Source organism: Scomber japonicus, chromosome 6, assembly GCF_027409825.1.
Source record: "Scomber japonicus isolate fScoJap1 chromosome 6, fScoJap1.pri, whole genome shotgun sequence".
In the NCBI taxonomy this organism is placed as follows: domain Eukaryota; kingdom Metazoa; phylum Chordata; class Actinopteri; order Scombriformes; family Scombridae; genus Scomber; species Scomber japonicus.
The window spans coordinates 17,900,801-17,917,432 of NC_070583.1; the positions used below are offsets into that span (position 1 = coordinate 17,900,801).

At 39.2% G+C, this 16,632-nt stretch overlaps 1 protein-coding gene across 2 annotated transcripts in view; it reads right to left on the minus strand.

Annotated features, from left to right (window-relative positions):
• Positions 1-203: 203 nt before the first annotated feature.
• nova2 (NOVA alternative splicing regulator 2) overlaps positions 204-16,632 on the minus strand; it is an 83,135-nt gene continuing 66,706 nt past the window's right edge. For both annotated transcript variants that reach the window (XM_053321225.1, XM_053321224.1), the window contains one exon: positions 204-1,226. In XM_053321225.1, the coding sequence (XP_053177200.1) occupies positions 204-1,226 (1,023 nt within the window). The remainder of the gene's footprint in view (positions 1,227-16,632) is intronic.

The following is a 16,632-nucleotide window of genomic DNA, read 5'->3' on the forward strand; positions in this document are numbered from 1 at the left end:
GCTTCGCGTCAAAACATTTTTTTTTTTAAAATAGAGAATACTGAAAACACGCAGAAGAAAACGGCGCGGACGATTCCTTCCGACATTCTTGCTCTCCCCTCCTTTTTTTTTTTCCATTCTCACTTTTTTTTTCATACTCCTCCCCCAAGCCCCCACTCTTATTTTTCCCTCTTTTCCTCCTCGTTTCTCATTGGCTGTCAGGTTTAGCCCACCTTCTGTGGGTTGGTAGCGCGTACCCCCTGCTCGTAGGTGATTCGCTGACTGATCAGGTACTGTGCAGCCTGCGTGGCGGCCTGGGAACCCGTGATGGTCACCTTCCTGTTCCGAGTACCCGGGATGAACTCGCCTTTCTTGGAGATCTGGATCCTGGCGCCAGTCAGCTCCTGGTACTCCACTAGCGTCTTCCCGCCTTTCCCCAAGATGGCTCCCACTAGGTTTTCTGGCACGGCGATCTCAACCACTTCCTTCGCTCCTTCTGCTAGCTTCTCTGTGGCCAGTAGTGATGACGCCACCAGTGGTGATGCAGCACTTAAGTAGCCGTTGGTGGCCCCCGTAGCAGCAGCCAGGGATCCGAGGGAGAAGCCTCCAAGACCGGCTGCTGGGTGAGCTGCGCTGGTGGATGCATCGCTGGCGTAGGATGCTAATAAGTTAGCTGCGGCGGCTGCTGCGGGGTTAGCATTAGCTGCTACAGCAGCTAGCACTCCTGAGGCTGCGGCGGGGTTCAGCCCCAGGCCCAGGGAGTTGGTGTTGTAGCCATAGCTGGCCAGAGTGTTGAGGGCGGAGGTGATGGCGAGCAGGTCGTTGCCAGACAGGCTGGACATGGTGGTCGGGAAGGCTCCAACTCCAGCTAGGCCGGCCTGGCCGAGCAGAGAGGATGCTGTGGCCGCTGCAGCTGCTGCGGCTGCCGGCATGACCTCTGTGGAGTTGGCGTATGGGGAGCCGGTGGGGTTGGAGTTAGCGACGGGCCCTGTGATGTTGGAATAGGAGATGTTGAGGCAAGAGGAGCTCTGAGGGTCCTCCTGGATCTTCTGGACGATGATCTCTACAGCTTTGCGGTTCTGCTCTGGCTCACCGCTGATGGTGACCACACGCTCCTGCAGGTTGATGCCCTCTGGCTTCTGGGATAGCTGGACCCACGCCCCGGACTGCTCCATCACCGCCTTGACTGTAGCACCACCTTTACCGATGATCAGCCCTGCTGTGCTGTTGGGGACAATCAGCTTGGCCTGCATCGGAGGAACAGAAGAGAAACAAAGTTCATATTTTTTTGATCTGTATATTCTCATATTATAATCACAGAAAATCAACTTTAGCAGCACCTGTGCATCATTTCAAACAGACAAATACAACAGAGAAATGAACAGAGAAATTGCTGGAAAAAATCAGCAAAATTCTAACAGTAAAGTACTTTATACTGTAAAATACTAATGAACTAATGATTTTATCTTACAGATAGATGTACAAAGAAAAACAACAAAAGGAGCGGCAAAAGACTAAAAGGGTTTTTTGAACCTTTCTGCAAGGATGTACAAGTCAGTGTTAAAGATGTTTTCTACAGTGTGTATATTAAACAGAGGGAGAGACAAAAGAGGGTAATGTCACATCTGTGATGTTACAGTTAAATGTGCATGACAACAAACGCGTTTTGAATTCAAAAATCTGCAGTGCAACAAGGACATGAAGGAGAATTGTGCGCACGTAACGTACACATCATTCAGCTCGAAAGTAGACATTAAAGGCAAGGTCAGTGCTGAAAGGGAAGTGCTGTTCAGAGGTGTCCCAGGGAAGAATAGGAGACAAGAAAAAAAAAGCTAAAGAGGAGATGTTTGTATACAGAGAGAGTAAGATGGAGAGAGTTTCTGATGTAGTGTATATGCGTGTGTGTGTCAGCAGTGTCCTAAAGGAGGAAGAGAGCTGAGATCAGACATATAACATGAAGCACTGCACGACAGCATCTCTACCACCTGAACACAACAAATAAAGAGACTGGTTTTTCTTTTCTTTTTTTCAATTGCTTGGTATATAATGTAAGAGAAGAGACAAAGTGCGAATTGGTCATAAGTATAGGAGACGAAGAGGTAGGGAGAGGTAAATGGAGTGGGAGGAAAGGATGGATATGAGAGAGAGGAGAGAGAGAGAGGAGAGAGAGAGAGAGAGAGAGAGAGAGAGAGAGAGAGAGAGAGAGAGAGGAAGAGGGAGGAATTCTAAAGAGGCTAGTTGTGTGAAAAAAAATAACATTGACTCCCAGGGGTCAGCGTTGCCATGGAAACACAGCTCCAGCATTCAAAGGGTAGTGAAAGAGAATGAGGTGATGACACACACACACACACACACACACACACACACACGCACACACTCAGCACTCAGCATGTCCAAACAAACACAGCACACTGTATTTCATGTTATTTCCATGTTCAAACATTGTGTTACAGTTATTATATATACTATATAACATAATATGACATTTTCTTTTACATAATATTGACTTATTGGTCAATAAATCAACATGAGGCACTTTAGCTTTTTTTGTTGCTTTATTTTATAGAGATTTGATCCACAGTTCACTTCTTAGAGGCCATTAATCCAAAGTGATTCTGATACAATATTTAATTCACATCACCATGCAATTAGAACAGTAACTAATTCTTCTTCTTAATGAAAATGAAAAATATCTTGTTATATTGATAAATCTGACATTATCATTCATTGATGGTGGTTGATGTCTTCAAGTTATTTGGTTTTATCTGATGAACTGTCTGAAATTTGAAGATGTTCAGTTTACAATGAAAATAAGTTAATAGTCATATTTGAGAAGAATTCATTTTTGATGAATTAATGAAACACTGATTGACTAATACTTATTTATAAATGTTAATTTAATCCAGCTCTCTAATGAGGGATTTTTAAATACCTGAATTAAGTCTAAAACATCCACAAATCGTGATACCTCTTAGTTTTTTTTTTTTTCAAAATCTCATCAGACACCACTTACTCTCTTCAGAACGGTCACCACCATAAATATCTAATTCTAAAAATTTTATAATTCTGTCAATATCAGGATCACACAGACCTGATCAGGTCTGAATGACTCTGGTGTATGAAGGGTTCACTAACACAGGCATTGAGTGATGCATGGCTACTCTCTCTTTAGCAGCACTGACCTCAATGCAAAATGAAAGCATCACTTCACTGAAAGGTGAGAGAATCTATCAACACTGAATCTGCAGCAACCTGTCAGAGCAAAATCTGCTTCTTTGCTCTTCAGTGCAAACAAAATGTTGTTTTTTTTGTCTTTCACAAACAAGGAGATATTACTGACTTCTGCTGCAGATTAGCCACCAAGCAAATAAAAGTGTGTGTGTACGAGTGTCACACCTTTTCCTCTTCGCACTGATCTCGCTCACTGCAGAGCAAACTCTAGACAAAAGTAACCGCCGCTATCTGTCTGCCTGAATGACAAATATTCATATTGAGAGCAGGAATAGAAGATAGTGTGGGCTGGAGAAAACAGGAGGAGGGAGAGCTGAAGAGGATTAAAAAAAAAGAAAGACCTGGCCTTGATAAAGAAAAGAGGGACGATATAATGAAAGAGACAGAGAACGAAGGGGAGGGGGTGATCGATTCAGCAAACTGAGAGACGAGGTAGAGATGCACTTTTTACTTGTTTTTTTTTCTTTCTCTCCTCTGCAGAGACATGATGAGATGAAAGGAAGAGAAAAAGAAAAATCCAAACATAGAAAGAGAGAGAGGCATCAATTAATAATAAAATGGAAAAACACGAAGGCCACTGCAATTACCGTCTCACCCTCTCCTTCATCCCTTCCTCCCTCCCTCCCTCCCTCTTTCTGTTTGCTGCAGATTTAAGCCGAACAACATCTGCACAGCGATGGCTGCGGCCTTGATGCAGTAGCTTGTTGCCACGCTGCATTCCACTGCTCTCTCCCTCTCTCCGCTAGCTGCAGCTTTCCGGTGAGGCATCAGATGAATTTACATAGAAATAGAGAAATTAGCAAGAGGCAGGGCGCGAAGTAGGTGGGTGGGGGGAGGTTGTTTTTTTTCTTTCTTTTTGTTCATTCATCTTTTTTTTTCTTTTCTTATAATTTGGTGGGTTGTTACTGTGAAGCATGTACACAGTGAGGCTCCTTCAACACGTCTGTTTACATCCCGCTGCCATCAGAGGCGCTGCCACAATCTGCTGTCCTGTACAGATTAATGAGAAGAGCAGAGTGCTAACAAAGTGTGAACACTGCTGTGGCTCAATGACTATTTTCTGTTCAGCGCTTGTGATTGGCTCTTTGTTCAATTTATCTTTTATACTAAAACCCTCTAATTTTCACAATATGAATAAGAATGCTTCTGATACTGATGTGTCTGATCACATGACAAACATCCGGACTATGTTCAACTGTTATGTGTAGACCGAACGGTTAACCATATTTGTAAAGCGACACCTTTAATAACTGATGTAATTCATTAATATGGAGAGAAGTTAAAACAAATACAGTATGATATCATCACTTGACCCTAACAGCATGTGTGATTTTATTGTTTTTTCAGTCTGCAATGAGATCTCTAAAAATGCCAATGAAATGTGCAATTATACACCTAATATTATTTCAGATTTATTGTTTTTAATCTTTAAATTTACTTTTTTAATTTCTACTTTTTTAAATGTATATTCGTCTCTCGCCAAATGTCTAGGGCAGGGTTGTCAAACTAATTTTAGCTCAGAGGCCACATACTTGATCTCAAGTGGGCCAGACCAGTAAAACCAATGCATAATATATATAATATCTATTCATAACTTTAATATAATAAATACCATGGTTACCCTGATATATTGATAACATGTGTCCAAGCCCACTGAGGAAAAATGTGTCCTTCAAATCTGAATTATCTCAAGTTGGAAGATCAGAAGCTTCAACTGTGAATGGCGAGTGAAAATAAGCAACAATAGCTTATTTTTTCATTTTTATTGAAAACCTTGAATTACTTTTCAGCAATTTTCATACAAGTTATCAAGACGTGGGTCAAATTGGTTACCACTTAGTAGGATGGTTTTGATACCCCTGCTCTAGAGGATGAGCAGTATGTAAAATAATATTTTATATTTTATTTCATTTTATCCTTTACAGTGAAGCACTTTGCATTCTGTTTAAATATGAGCTCTTGATTGCCTTCCTCACATTTAATAATGATGATATCAGCATACGGGATAGTTTACAGGAACATGGCCTGTAATGAATTAATGATAATGGAAGCTATAATAACCGTACCTGCATAATGACGCCTGCTTGAACATCGACAACCTTGCCGATATTTTGTTTTTTTTGTTTTTTTTAAATTGACAGGTCTAACGAGTGATGGAACAGGCAGAGGATATCAATAAGCAAACAGATCATGATGGATGTGGTAACGTCCATATACGGCTCACTGCGGGAGCTGCAAACTGCAGACGTAACCTGATTGCTTGACGTATTGATGATAACATCCACCATCTTGTTTATCATTCAAAAGTCTAATTTTGCATTAAAAAAAAAAATCTAGCACAGTTTTTTTTCTGTTTGAGTGGCAACATTTTCAGTATGGTTGTTTTCTGCGGTGAGAAGATGAGCGGCGGCAGCGGCAGCGGGGGGGTAGAAAAATGCAGCTGAGGGATAAAAGAAAAAAGTGACAGGCAGCTGAAGGAGGGGGAGCTGAAAAATATTTTTTACCCATGAACCCTTTCATCCTCTGCGCTCAAAACACTCTCGGGCACAAACACACACACATACAGTGCTGGTGTAGAAGTAGGAGGATAAACAGTGGCGTATGCCGATGTCTGATCCCCTCCTGGCGCTAATGATCATATCTACCATCTTTATATCCAAGTGATTCTGTGCTAATGAGGTTCTCTATTTGCCTCCACCACTCCTCCGCCTGTTCCATCTTTCTTCACGTTCCTCTCTTTTCTTTTCTTTCCATACTAGTTTTTTCTTCTCTCCTTCCATCTCATGTTTGCATATTTACAGGATTTAGACCTTTTTTTTTCTTTGTGTCTCTCTGCTCATCTGGTGTTTCATAATGCAGACTGCTGCAGCCTTCCTGTCCATTTAAATCTTTCATTTCTTCTTTTTCCTTATCTTTTTTTTTTCTTGCTTGCTATTCTCTCTGTTCAATAAACCGAACCTCTTCTTACAAGGTCATACACGCACACACATACACATACGCCTTCAAACACACACACACACACACACACACACACACACACACACACACAATCCATTCTCAATCTGAAGGCCGTTTTAATGTTAAAATCATCATCTTCATCCCTTTTTATAATTTTTTTTAGCTGACGATTGTTGGTTCGGCTCGCCTCCTACCTACCCGCAATCCTCTCGGCTCCCAGCACCTTTCTGCAGAGCTGCCACAAAGAAGAAGAAGATTATGTGACAGTTGGCAGCATGCAGGCAGGCGCTCCTACAGTGACGGCTCTTTCATTTTTCTTTACTCCCCCCCTCTCAACTGCTCTGGTTTAAGTTTTCAGTTTCCTCCATTTTTTTCATTTTTTTCCTCCTGAAACAGCTTCATATCTATTGGGAAGAAACTTTTCCAGAGAGGACAGGAGAAAGAGAGAGAGAAAGAGAGAGAGAGGAGGGCTTTGGCATCCATCCAGGTGCTGACTAGAACGTCCTGTTGCTGCAGCTGCTGGGCGAAGGGTCAAAGGTGAAAGCCAATCTCCTGTTCATGAATACACTCAGGCAAAACAGTGTGAAGGAGCAGGGATGGGAAGATGCCGGCTTAGCAGATAAGTCTGAATCAATGTCAGCAACAGCAGAGTGGGGGCGACTTGGACAACTTGGAGCAAGTTCAGGATTTGAGTGTTTGGAGATTTATGGAAGCCAAATAAAGTCAAAAGTACTAACAGTTAATACTTTGAGTAAACTATCTTTAAGCTTTTTGCTGTGTTTATAACAAATAGAGGCCAATGACATTTCTGTTGGAAAAGCCTCAAACAGCATTTAGATGATTGCAGCCCACAAATTTGGAGGTTTAACTGGCAATTTATTGGGTTAGAAATGTTTTCAGTGTGTATAAATGTCAAGAATTACTTTGGAGGAGTCAGGATCAACCTTTAAAATAAGCCAATTCAAATTGAAAATACAGCTCTGATCCCAGCCACCACCATCATCATCATCACCTATGAGTAAAAGTTGAATTCCTACAACTACAACAACCTCCCTCCAGTATGCAAAGGCGGCTCTCACTCTTGTCTTAATAAATCTTCAAGAATGTCTATTTTAAACTTCCTGTTGTTCAGATTTGATTGTTTAAACAAATGTTTTTTACGTCAGAAATGCGAATTTATTTAATCTAATTGCCTGAAAATCACATGGATGGTCCCATACTACATTCTTTGCAGGTACAATCATCACTACTTTCATTGAATTTAATTTATTTTGACCCAGTCTGGTTTGGTGTGATTATGTGCTGCCATTCAAATATTTGAGGGGGGAAAAAAAACGGTATCTTGACTAGAATTTGAGATAGAGCAATTCATCATCCATCAACAAATTTAGTTAAAATAATTCATAATTTCTGATTTTTTTTAAACAAAAATGAGGTATAATGTCATTTAAATTAGGCTTATTCACCATAATGAAATTGGCTACAAAGGTCTAACACAGAACTGAGTGATAATATTTTATGCTTTATTAACAGTCAAACCAGTCAAAATTGACCCAGGAGAATCACACTACTAATCAATTATTTTTATTCAATGCATGTTTATTATTATACATGCTATTATATATTATGTGCAACCCGTCTTCTCTAACTCAGTAGAAGGAAAGAATAAATAGAGGATTCATTTACAGAAAAAAAACAGGATTAAACAATCAAGCATAAAGCTGCTGCTGCTAGGGATGTGCTGGTATACTGTTATTACAATAAAAAGAAACAGTCTGATGGTTATATTACCACCAACCATTTCCATTACCGTCATTAACCATGATTATTGCCATTTTCAGAGGAACACGCTGCGGCTCTCGTGTATTTATTAGCAGTTTTATTTGGATAAATCTCTAGAAAGTGTTTTTTTTAACGAGGCAAACAGAGACACAGCAGGACCGCAGGAACTGTCTGTAAAGCTCGAGCTGCTGTGGCCACGTCCTGCTACGCTAACATTAGCCTCCTGAAATGCAGCTGTGGTTGGTGTGGTACAAGTGATCAACGGTGTGATGGATTTTTTTGGTTTATTTCACAACATTGTGCATGCAGAGAATCTAACAGAGAGAGTCAGAGAGAGTCAGCTGTGCTTCAACTTTAAATAAAGCAACCTATTTTTATTGGTGGTGTTTTAAGTGTTTGAGGTAGTTAATTTGCAGGGTGCAGGACTCAAATGTACATTTTACTGTTCAGTTTGATTAAATCCAAGACGCTTAAGGTATGAAGTAAGTTTGCCATATAATAGTATTTCAGAAAAAATGGAGAATTATCACAATAACCATGGCCACAGATAACCATGACAATTTGATACTGGCATATCTTTCGCTACCACATAAGGAAGAATTTAAGTTTTTTGGGATCTGTGGTCATGAAACAAAACTATATCTGACGTTCAATAAAAGGCCAAATGATTTGTTTGAACCCAACATGTGTTTCAAATCAGATAGTCAGCCACATCAAAGCAATGAAAATATCCGATATCCTTTAAGTCCCAGTGCTTATTATAACTCTATGAGACAAACGACCCTGACAACAGTGTGATTTCAGTGCTGATTGACACCGATTGAGTAAGGATCCCTCCCCCTGCTCACCTACGTTGCCTCAAACCTCATGTGCTCATTTTTCATTGTTAGTTATGCTGAGCGGCAACAGTCACAACGGAAAAGAGGAGATAAAAGAACAAAAAGATGTAAATGCTGCGAGTGAAGTCTGTGTTTCTCAATCAATCCACGACAGCGAGAGTTGCCAACCTGTTGTTCTCAACAGACTTACAGAGAGGATGATGGGTGCAAATGCTTCATCAAACAAAGTATATAAATCATTGTGTAAATCTGTGAGAGTGTGTGTGTATACATGTATCTGCATATTGGTCTGTGTGTGTGTGTGTGTGTGTGCATATGTTGCATAGACGAGTGAGCTAACAGGGTGTTGAGGTCACCTAAGTATGGAGACATGACAACAATGTCTCATTTAACAAACAAGGCTGTTCACAACCATGACAGCAGGCACAGACACACACACAGACACACACACACACACACACACACACACACACACACACACACACACACACACACACACACACACACACACACACACACACACACACACCATAACCACTACTTGCTTAACCCTAATGTTAACCACTGACCACAAGAGTCAGCTTTTACCAATTGAGAATGAAGCTTTTGTCCCCAGTTGGACAAACCGTACTCTCGTGTTTAGTCTGAGAAGGGTCTCTGAAAGTAGCATATGACACATGCACACACACACAAACACACACAGCATGGCGTAGTAGTTTAAGAGGGTTTAACCTTGAAACCTTGATACGCAGATGTATTAACTCTCAGCTTCAGCTCACTGCCTCTCTGGTTTTTCCCTCCTCTCTTTCTTCTGACTTGTCTGTATTCTCTTTTTTCTGAGTCAAAAAATCTGAGCATAAAAAAAAATCTTTCCTTCCTTTCACTCAAAGCTTAAACTGTTTTAATCTGTGAAGACATTATGCGATAAACAGAAAAACGAAATGCAGTTGTTGAATAATTAATAGCAAGACTCAAAGAGATGATTCAGTTTAATTAAACACTCTGCAGAGTTTTCTCTGAAACATCTGTCCTCTAAAACAAACTCTGAAACTGAAATGTTAAGGCTGCCTGTTTGCTGTCAGATTAGTTAAAAATATGGCTGCCATGAGCTAAAATATAGAAAAAAGTACTAACATACAGTAACTATGGGATTAAACCAGGGTTGAATTGTTGTTTTCTTTTGAGACTTTTGCTTGTGCATCCTCACATTTAGATATATATATTTAAAAATTCCATGAACACATTTAACTTGCATGATTATTGAGATTATTTTTAAGTAGCCTGTACTCAACTTTTAAATTATCTGTGCACATTTGTGTCAATCAAATTTTATTTTATAAAAATCTGCTCTTCCATTTACAATCATTTATATGTATTCATCCCTTTTATTCCATCAAAAAGGAGCACAATGGTTTAATCCCATTCATGTAAAATACTGTATTTTGAACTATTAAACTAACTAGACCTGTGCGACATTAACTGCTTGTTGTGTCCTCCCTTCTCTTTCCGTCTTTTATTGCTCCTTCATCCCTCCATCTTTACATTCTGTTCTTCCCTTCATCCTCTGTCTCTCACTATATCATGGCTGTCACAGCAGTAATCATCGTCCGTCCTCTCATCCAAACTGTGTGGCGTTCCTTCCAGGTCACAAGGCCGTCTGTCAGTGTCTGCTATCATTGGAGGCCGATGCAAACACACACACACACGCACACGCACACACGTACACGCACACACACACACACACACACACACACACACACACACACACACACACAGACATGCATATACATGCATGCACACACCCAAATATAAACCTGGATTCACAATATCAGCCATTGTCATTTGAATAATGTGTCTCCAATCCTACATAAGTATGCACATAAACAAATAAATACACCAAACAACAGACGCATGCACCCCGGGGTGTACGTGCACACCTACACGGACACAAACAGACACACAGTGAGTTGAGGACAGAGGACAACTGTTGAGGCTGCTGGAGTTTGAACTTTGAAGTCTTAAGCAGGGGGACTTTAGTTTAATCTGCCTCCTCCTGATCCATAGGCTTAGTCACCTCCCTCTCTCTCTCTCTCTCTCTCTCTCTCCATTTGTCCCTCATCACCCTGTCTATCTCCATCCGTCTGTGTCATCCCTCCTTTTTTTTCCATCCCTCCCCATCGTCTTTCTCCTTTCATTCTCTGGCCCGTGCAGGAGCGCAGAAACCCCCCTGGAGTTATAAATAACTGGAGAACAGAAAAGCTGGGGTACCGTGACTGACAGTCAGGTGACATAATATAAACGATGAACACACACACACACACACACACACACACACACACACACACGCATACACAGTGCTCTAACTTGCACACATGCAAAGATTTCTCGGCTTAACAAGGATTTTAGGATATTTTGCTTCCACTATGCAAATGACCCACACATGAACACACACTTACATACATAATATTAAACTGTTTACACACAGCAACACACACATGGGAAGAGTTAAGGCTAGTTTTTTATGTCCTTTTTGTTGCTTCTCATCCTGCGATGCTGCAGTAGTCTGCCGAACAGATTTTCTCCTGAGAGCATTAAACTTGTCATCATAATAGTGTAGATACACACACACGCACACACACACACACACACACACACACACACACACACACTCGCACACACAGAACATGAATTCGATCATTTTACCGCATATCATTTTCTTCCATGAATATAATTTAAGTGCAAATATAGGGATAACAACACCCCCTATTTGGCATTTATAAGCAGTAACATAAACACTTAATAAAGGGTTAATAAAACTGTATAATTCAGTAAGTTTTTTTAGTCATGCATATGTCATCAATTAAAACTACAAAGCATCAATAGCTGTTATATGAGCATATAATGAATGATTGATAACAGTGTAACGCAGCTGTAATCATATTTAATATGTAATGATTATGAGCATTAAACAAAGCTCATATTGTATTATAAAGTATTTAAAAACTACTTATACACACTTGCTAAACATTCACAGGTGGGTTTGAAATTGTGTATGTGGTGAAAAAATAACAACTTTTTTTTAACCTCGAACATAACTCAAGAAGATTTCTCCCTGAGCTTTTAGCTGCATCTCATGGGCTTCATCAATGGAGTTTGCTCATGAGAGTGCAGATGAATTTACAAATAAATGACTAACTAATTAATAGATATAATTAAAAGAAAAACAAAGAAAAGAAACATCATTTTATCTTTCTGTTTGAGACAGCTTTTTATTATATGATAATTTTAGTGTTAATATCTTATATTGCACTGTAACTTTTTATTCTCCTGTTTTTATCTGTCCAACTCAATTTTAGCTTAATTCTATTTCCAATTTAACACTTTTAATCATATCTAAATGTATTTTTCATTTTGCCCTGTGTTGCTTTTATATCCTGTCTTGATGCATTTTATGTTTTATGTAAAGCACTTTGAATTGCCTTGTTAATGAAATGTGCTATGTAAATACTTTTGCCTTGCCTTATCTATCAACATATTTTATATACTTATAAAATATGTAGTTAGATGTTATATGATTATAAAATGTGAGCTGCTTATACATCAGTTACAGATATGATTAAATAGGCGTTGTAAACCATCTACACTGCTCAAAAATACAACTGATTGGAGAATTATAATGTTCCTGATGTGTAAGTGAAACTTAATTTGTCACATCAGGCTCTAGATCAGTTACCATTAAAACATTGTATATATTTCCTTTGCACGGCTCGACACTCCGCTGCATGGCTCCATCATTACATGCATGACGTGCAGCCAAGATTGGTTCAAACCCACAAAACTTTCATGGAGGGCCCCGAAGTTTCCAAAGATACCAAACATGTCTGACTGTGCGTTGACGTTCGATGCATCCTGGATATTTCCATTTAGTGCACGGTATAAGTGCAGCAATAAAAAATCTGGATATGAATTTAGTTTTTAGTGAATATACGTCATGCGCTGGAGCCTGAAGCGAAGTCTTGGAACAAGCAGATGCAGAGTATACAGATGTGATTGGCTATCTGGGAGAGATTTTGTGAAATTTTCGAGAGTTGAAAATTGTCAAATAATCTGTTACATAATACAATATTCTTCCTTCTTCTTCCCTTTTGCTCACCTTTTATTACCTTCTGTCCTTTCCCTCTCTCCTGCTGAAACAAACATTTCAAACATAAATCTCTCCCTGCGTGTTTATCACACCTGCTAACTTTTTCTCTTCATTTCTCTTCACACAGATGTCTTAAATAAATAAAACAAAACAACGGGGGGAAAAAAGAAAGAAGGGAAGAAGGAAAAATAATAGACTAAACAGAAGGGAAGGAGGACAGACAGCAAGATGGACACTACAAGACATCACATCTGAATTCCACTTCATTTGCGTTAAACAGAGCAGTGAACTCTGACTTACCGCCAAGATATTGTAATGCACGCACTCAATCATCAGTGTTTTGGATCAGATAGGAGACAGAGGGGAGTGTGTGTGTGTGTATTATTCTGCTATGTCAGCACAAAAACAGAGACTGTAGATTACTGACGGGAAAAAAAAGATAAAACGTTATGTAAGAAGCCAAGAAAGCAACATACTGTAAAAGAGACTACTGAGGAGTGTAAAAACCCTGATTACAAATCAACAGAATACAATAGACGTATTGTCAGAGCTCATTAGTTTGGCTGCTGCTTTCAGATTTATGTAACTGTTGTGTGAATTTAAACTCATTAAATTAAATAAAGTCTCTCAGCCCCAATAAAAAGTCTCATTCATTCATGCATGCGTTCATTAATTCACTCATAAGGATTGGTTCCATCTCTTTTGTTGACTTTTTAATAGATTGAATCCTTTTTTTTAGTTGTTTAATTTTTTTTAGCAAACTTTCATCAATTGAAATAACAGATGTATCCAGCAGCTGAATCATTGACGATATAAATAAGGACGTCATGACAGCTCTCCCAAAAGTGAAGCCAAAACATCTCAAACGCCCCCTGGTGACTGGCTGTAAAGGGTCATAAATCCCGCCCCCTGTATGTTAGCAGATGGGACATGACCCAAACTAAAAAAATCGAAAATCAAAGTTCACATCAAATAAGCTTTTCACAAAGATGATTTCTGTCATTTTAGGTTGTTCTTATCACACTGATGTTTGTCCAAGTGCTTGATTTACTGATAAGTTCATTTTTAATTAGTTATTTGATTAAATAAAAAGGGTGGCGTCATGATTGACAGTTGTGACAGTCGCTGAGACTCTGGCTCCAAATGACGTCACACAAGCAAGTTGGCCACTCCCAGAAAGGAGGTATTTTGGCTTCATTTTTGTATAGTGGCAGGAAGTGTCCATATTTATATAAAGTCAATGAGCTGAATATATGCTAATTAAACTAATTAATACCATAATTAAGTTGCAAAATGCCCAAATTTAAACATGGCTGTCTGATAGATTGTTAAACTATTCATATTTTGGCTGAAACTGAATTATTATTATTATCTTTCCATCAACATTTAGTCTTACACACCCATCTCTTCTTCATCTGACATTAAGCGGGCCAGACTCCATGTTTTCCTGACATTTATGGTGAACTTCCTGTGGAGAGAGGCAATAACAGGAAGTAGGAAACAGGTGTTCGTGCAAGGGGTGAAAGGTCACAGGAAATGGCCGCAGGAAGTGGCTGAAGGGAGCGGCCAGGAAAATGACCAGACTTCAGTCAGTGTGTGTAAATGGTAGTGTGTATTTGTGTGTGTGTGTGTGTGTGTGTTTGCCATTAAGCATTGTTGTCATTACAGCTAAACAATGTCAAAGTGCTGCTGCAGTGTTCAGTCTGAATAAAGGCCGGAGCAGGCCGGCCGTTGCCAAAAATAGCCTCAGAATAATACCACAGCGAAACCGCAGGCCATTTACAGCTGATCTCACAAGGGACGCAGCTCCTGCTCCACAGCTCACTTTGAAACACCGTAATGCAACAATAACCGTGGCGAGAGCATGTTTTTACTGCCAATATGAATACAATATTGATGCAGTAAGTAGGTGATGCTTCACCACATTACACATAAACACAGTACGGGAGGTCTCCGGGGTGTTTTATCTCAAGATCGCTCATTTTTATGTGCTGCCTGGAAAGAGTGAATATTAGAATAAAAAAACACACAATGGTAAACCAAAACTGAGACATGGTGTATTTAACAAGCTGTGTTCACATACTTATAACTAAATTGTTTTCCTAATTATATTGTGTGAGCAAACATCCCTGCCTGGATGAAGTTTTTCTCAGATCAATGAAGTGCTTCATTTTTATATGGAAATAAATGCAAGACTGCAGAGACCTGGGTTAACATCCTGAGTCCTCTGTGTGTGTTTAGGTTTTGGCAACAAAAGCACTTTGTTTAAAGCTTGTGAAAGATTGAGACCTAAATATTGATAAACATGCTGTGCTTCAAGTCACTGCATTTTTTAAAATATTATTTGTGTTATTGAGAACACAATCTGCTAGTATCTAAATGTAACCGTAAAAACTTGATATTTTTTAGATATTTTGGTGAAACAAAAAGTAACATTTCACTTACACATACAGTATTATCAACATGACTGCAATTTGCCAAATATATATTTTTAACAACATGTTCTCGTTATGTTAACAGAAAGCATAATTCAGCCAGCACTACGTTTCCAGAACAACTCATTTTCTATTACAATTTATACGTATATGAGCATAATTAATAGGTGACAGATCTGAGCATCACAGGTTATAATTGAGTTTGTTTGCTCGCTTGTCAGTCATTTTAAGCTGAAAATCTTAATTTTCTGCAACATGATTGCGATACATCAATCTTTGCAAAAGGCTAATATCTTTTTCATGGAAAAGTAGTCTTGAAAATTAGACATATTATAAGGAATATAACTATATAATTAGTAATTTATTGAGAAAAATGTATTGACTTTATATTTTTCGAGGCTGTCTGAAAGAATTTCCACATTGGCTTCAATGTTTAGGGACAAATACTGCAAAGTGGCCTAACATACACAAACTATAGCCCATTTAGTGAATATTTTATCTACATTTATTACATTTGTATTGTATCTGCCACTAATTATAATAGCATTAAACTACATTGAGCAACAAATTATAAACTCTAATAACTAGTTTACATGTTGGCCCTTGCTGGCTTCAGTAGATTTTTAAAAGCACATGCTGCCCTTTTCTAAACTGTGATTATCTAAATTTAAAAGGTGACATTACAACGTGCAGCAGTGTAAACACAAGAGGTGTGATGGTGTTTTACAAGAGCATACGCTTGGTGGGTGAACAAAAAGCAAACGCTGAATAATAAAAGTAATAAAACGCCTCTATAAATTCTCTTTCAACTATATGTCATGTCCAAGCTCATTAAGGTCGGTAAAAGAATGTATTGAGCTCATAAATCATCTCTTTAGTTCGCCTGTTGTCCCGTCATGTGGCCCTGAAGTGTGACGTGTTGTCTGTCTATGTCATTGCTGCTGCTCTGTTGTTTTTTTTCACTTTATATCAGCAGCTGCTTCTTAACAGCGAAGCTCTCCGTCACTCCGCAGCTGTCGGTTAACAAGAGTTCAGAACTGCTTCCAGCTTTCAGTCACCCACTCAGCTGGACAGAGTCTTGTTTTTGGCATCTGTTTGTCCTCTATCTATCTTTTATGTCATCTCTGTTTCTCCCTCTTCCTCTCAGTCTCTCGTTCCAACTCTCTTCCTTTTTTCACAACATCACAAACACCCTTCAAACATCTCTCTCTCTCTCTCTCTCTCTCTCTCTCTCTCTCCTACCCTCTTTTTGTCTCTCTCGGGT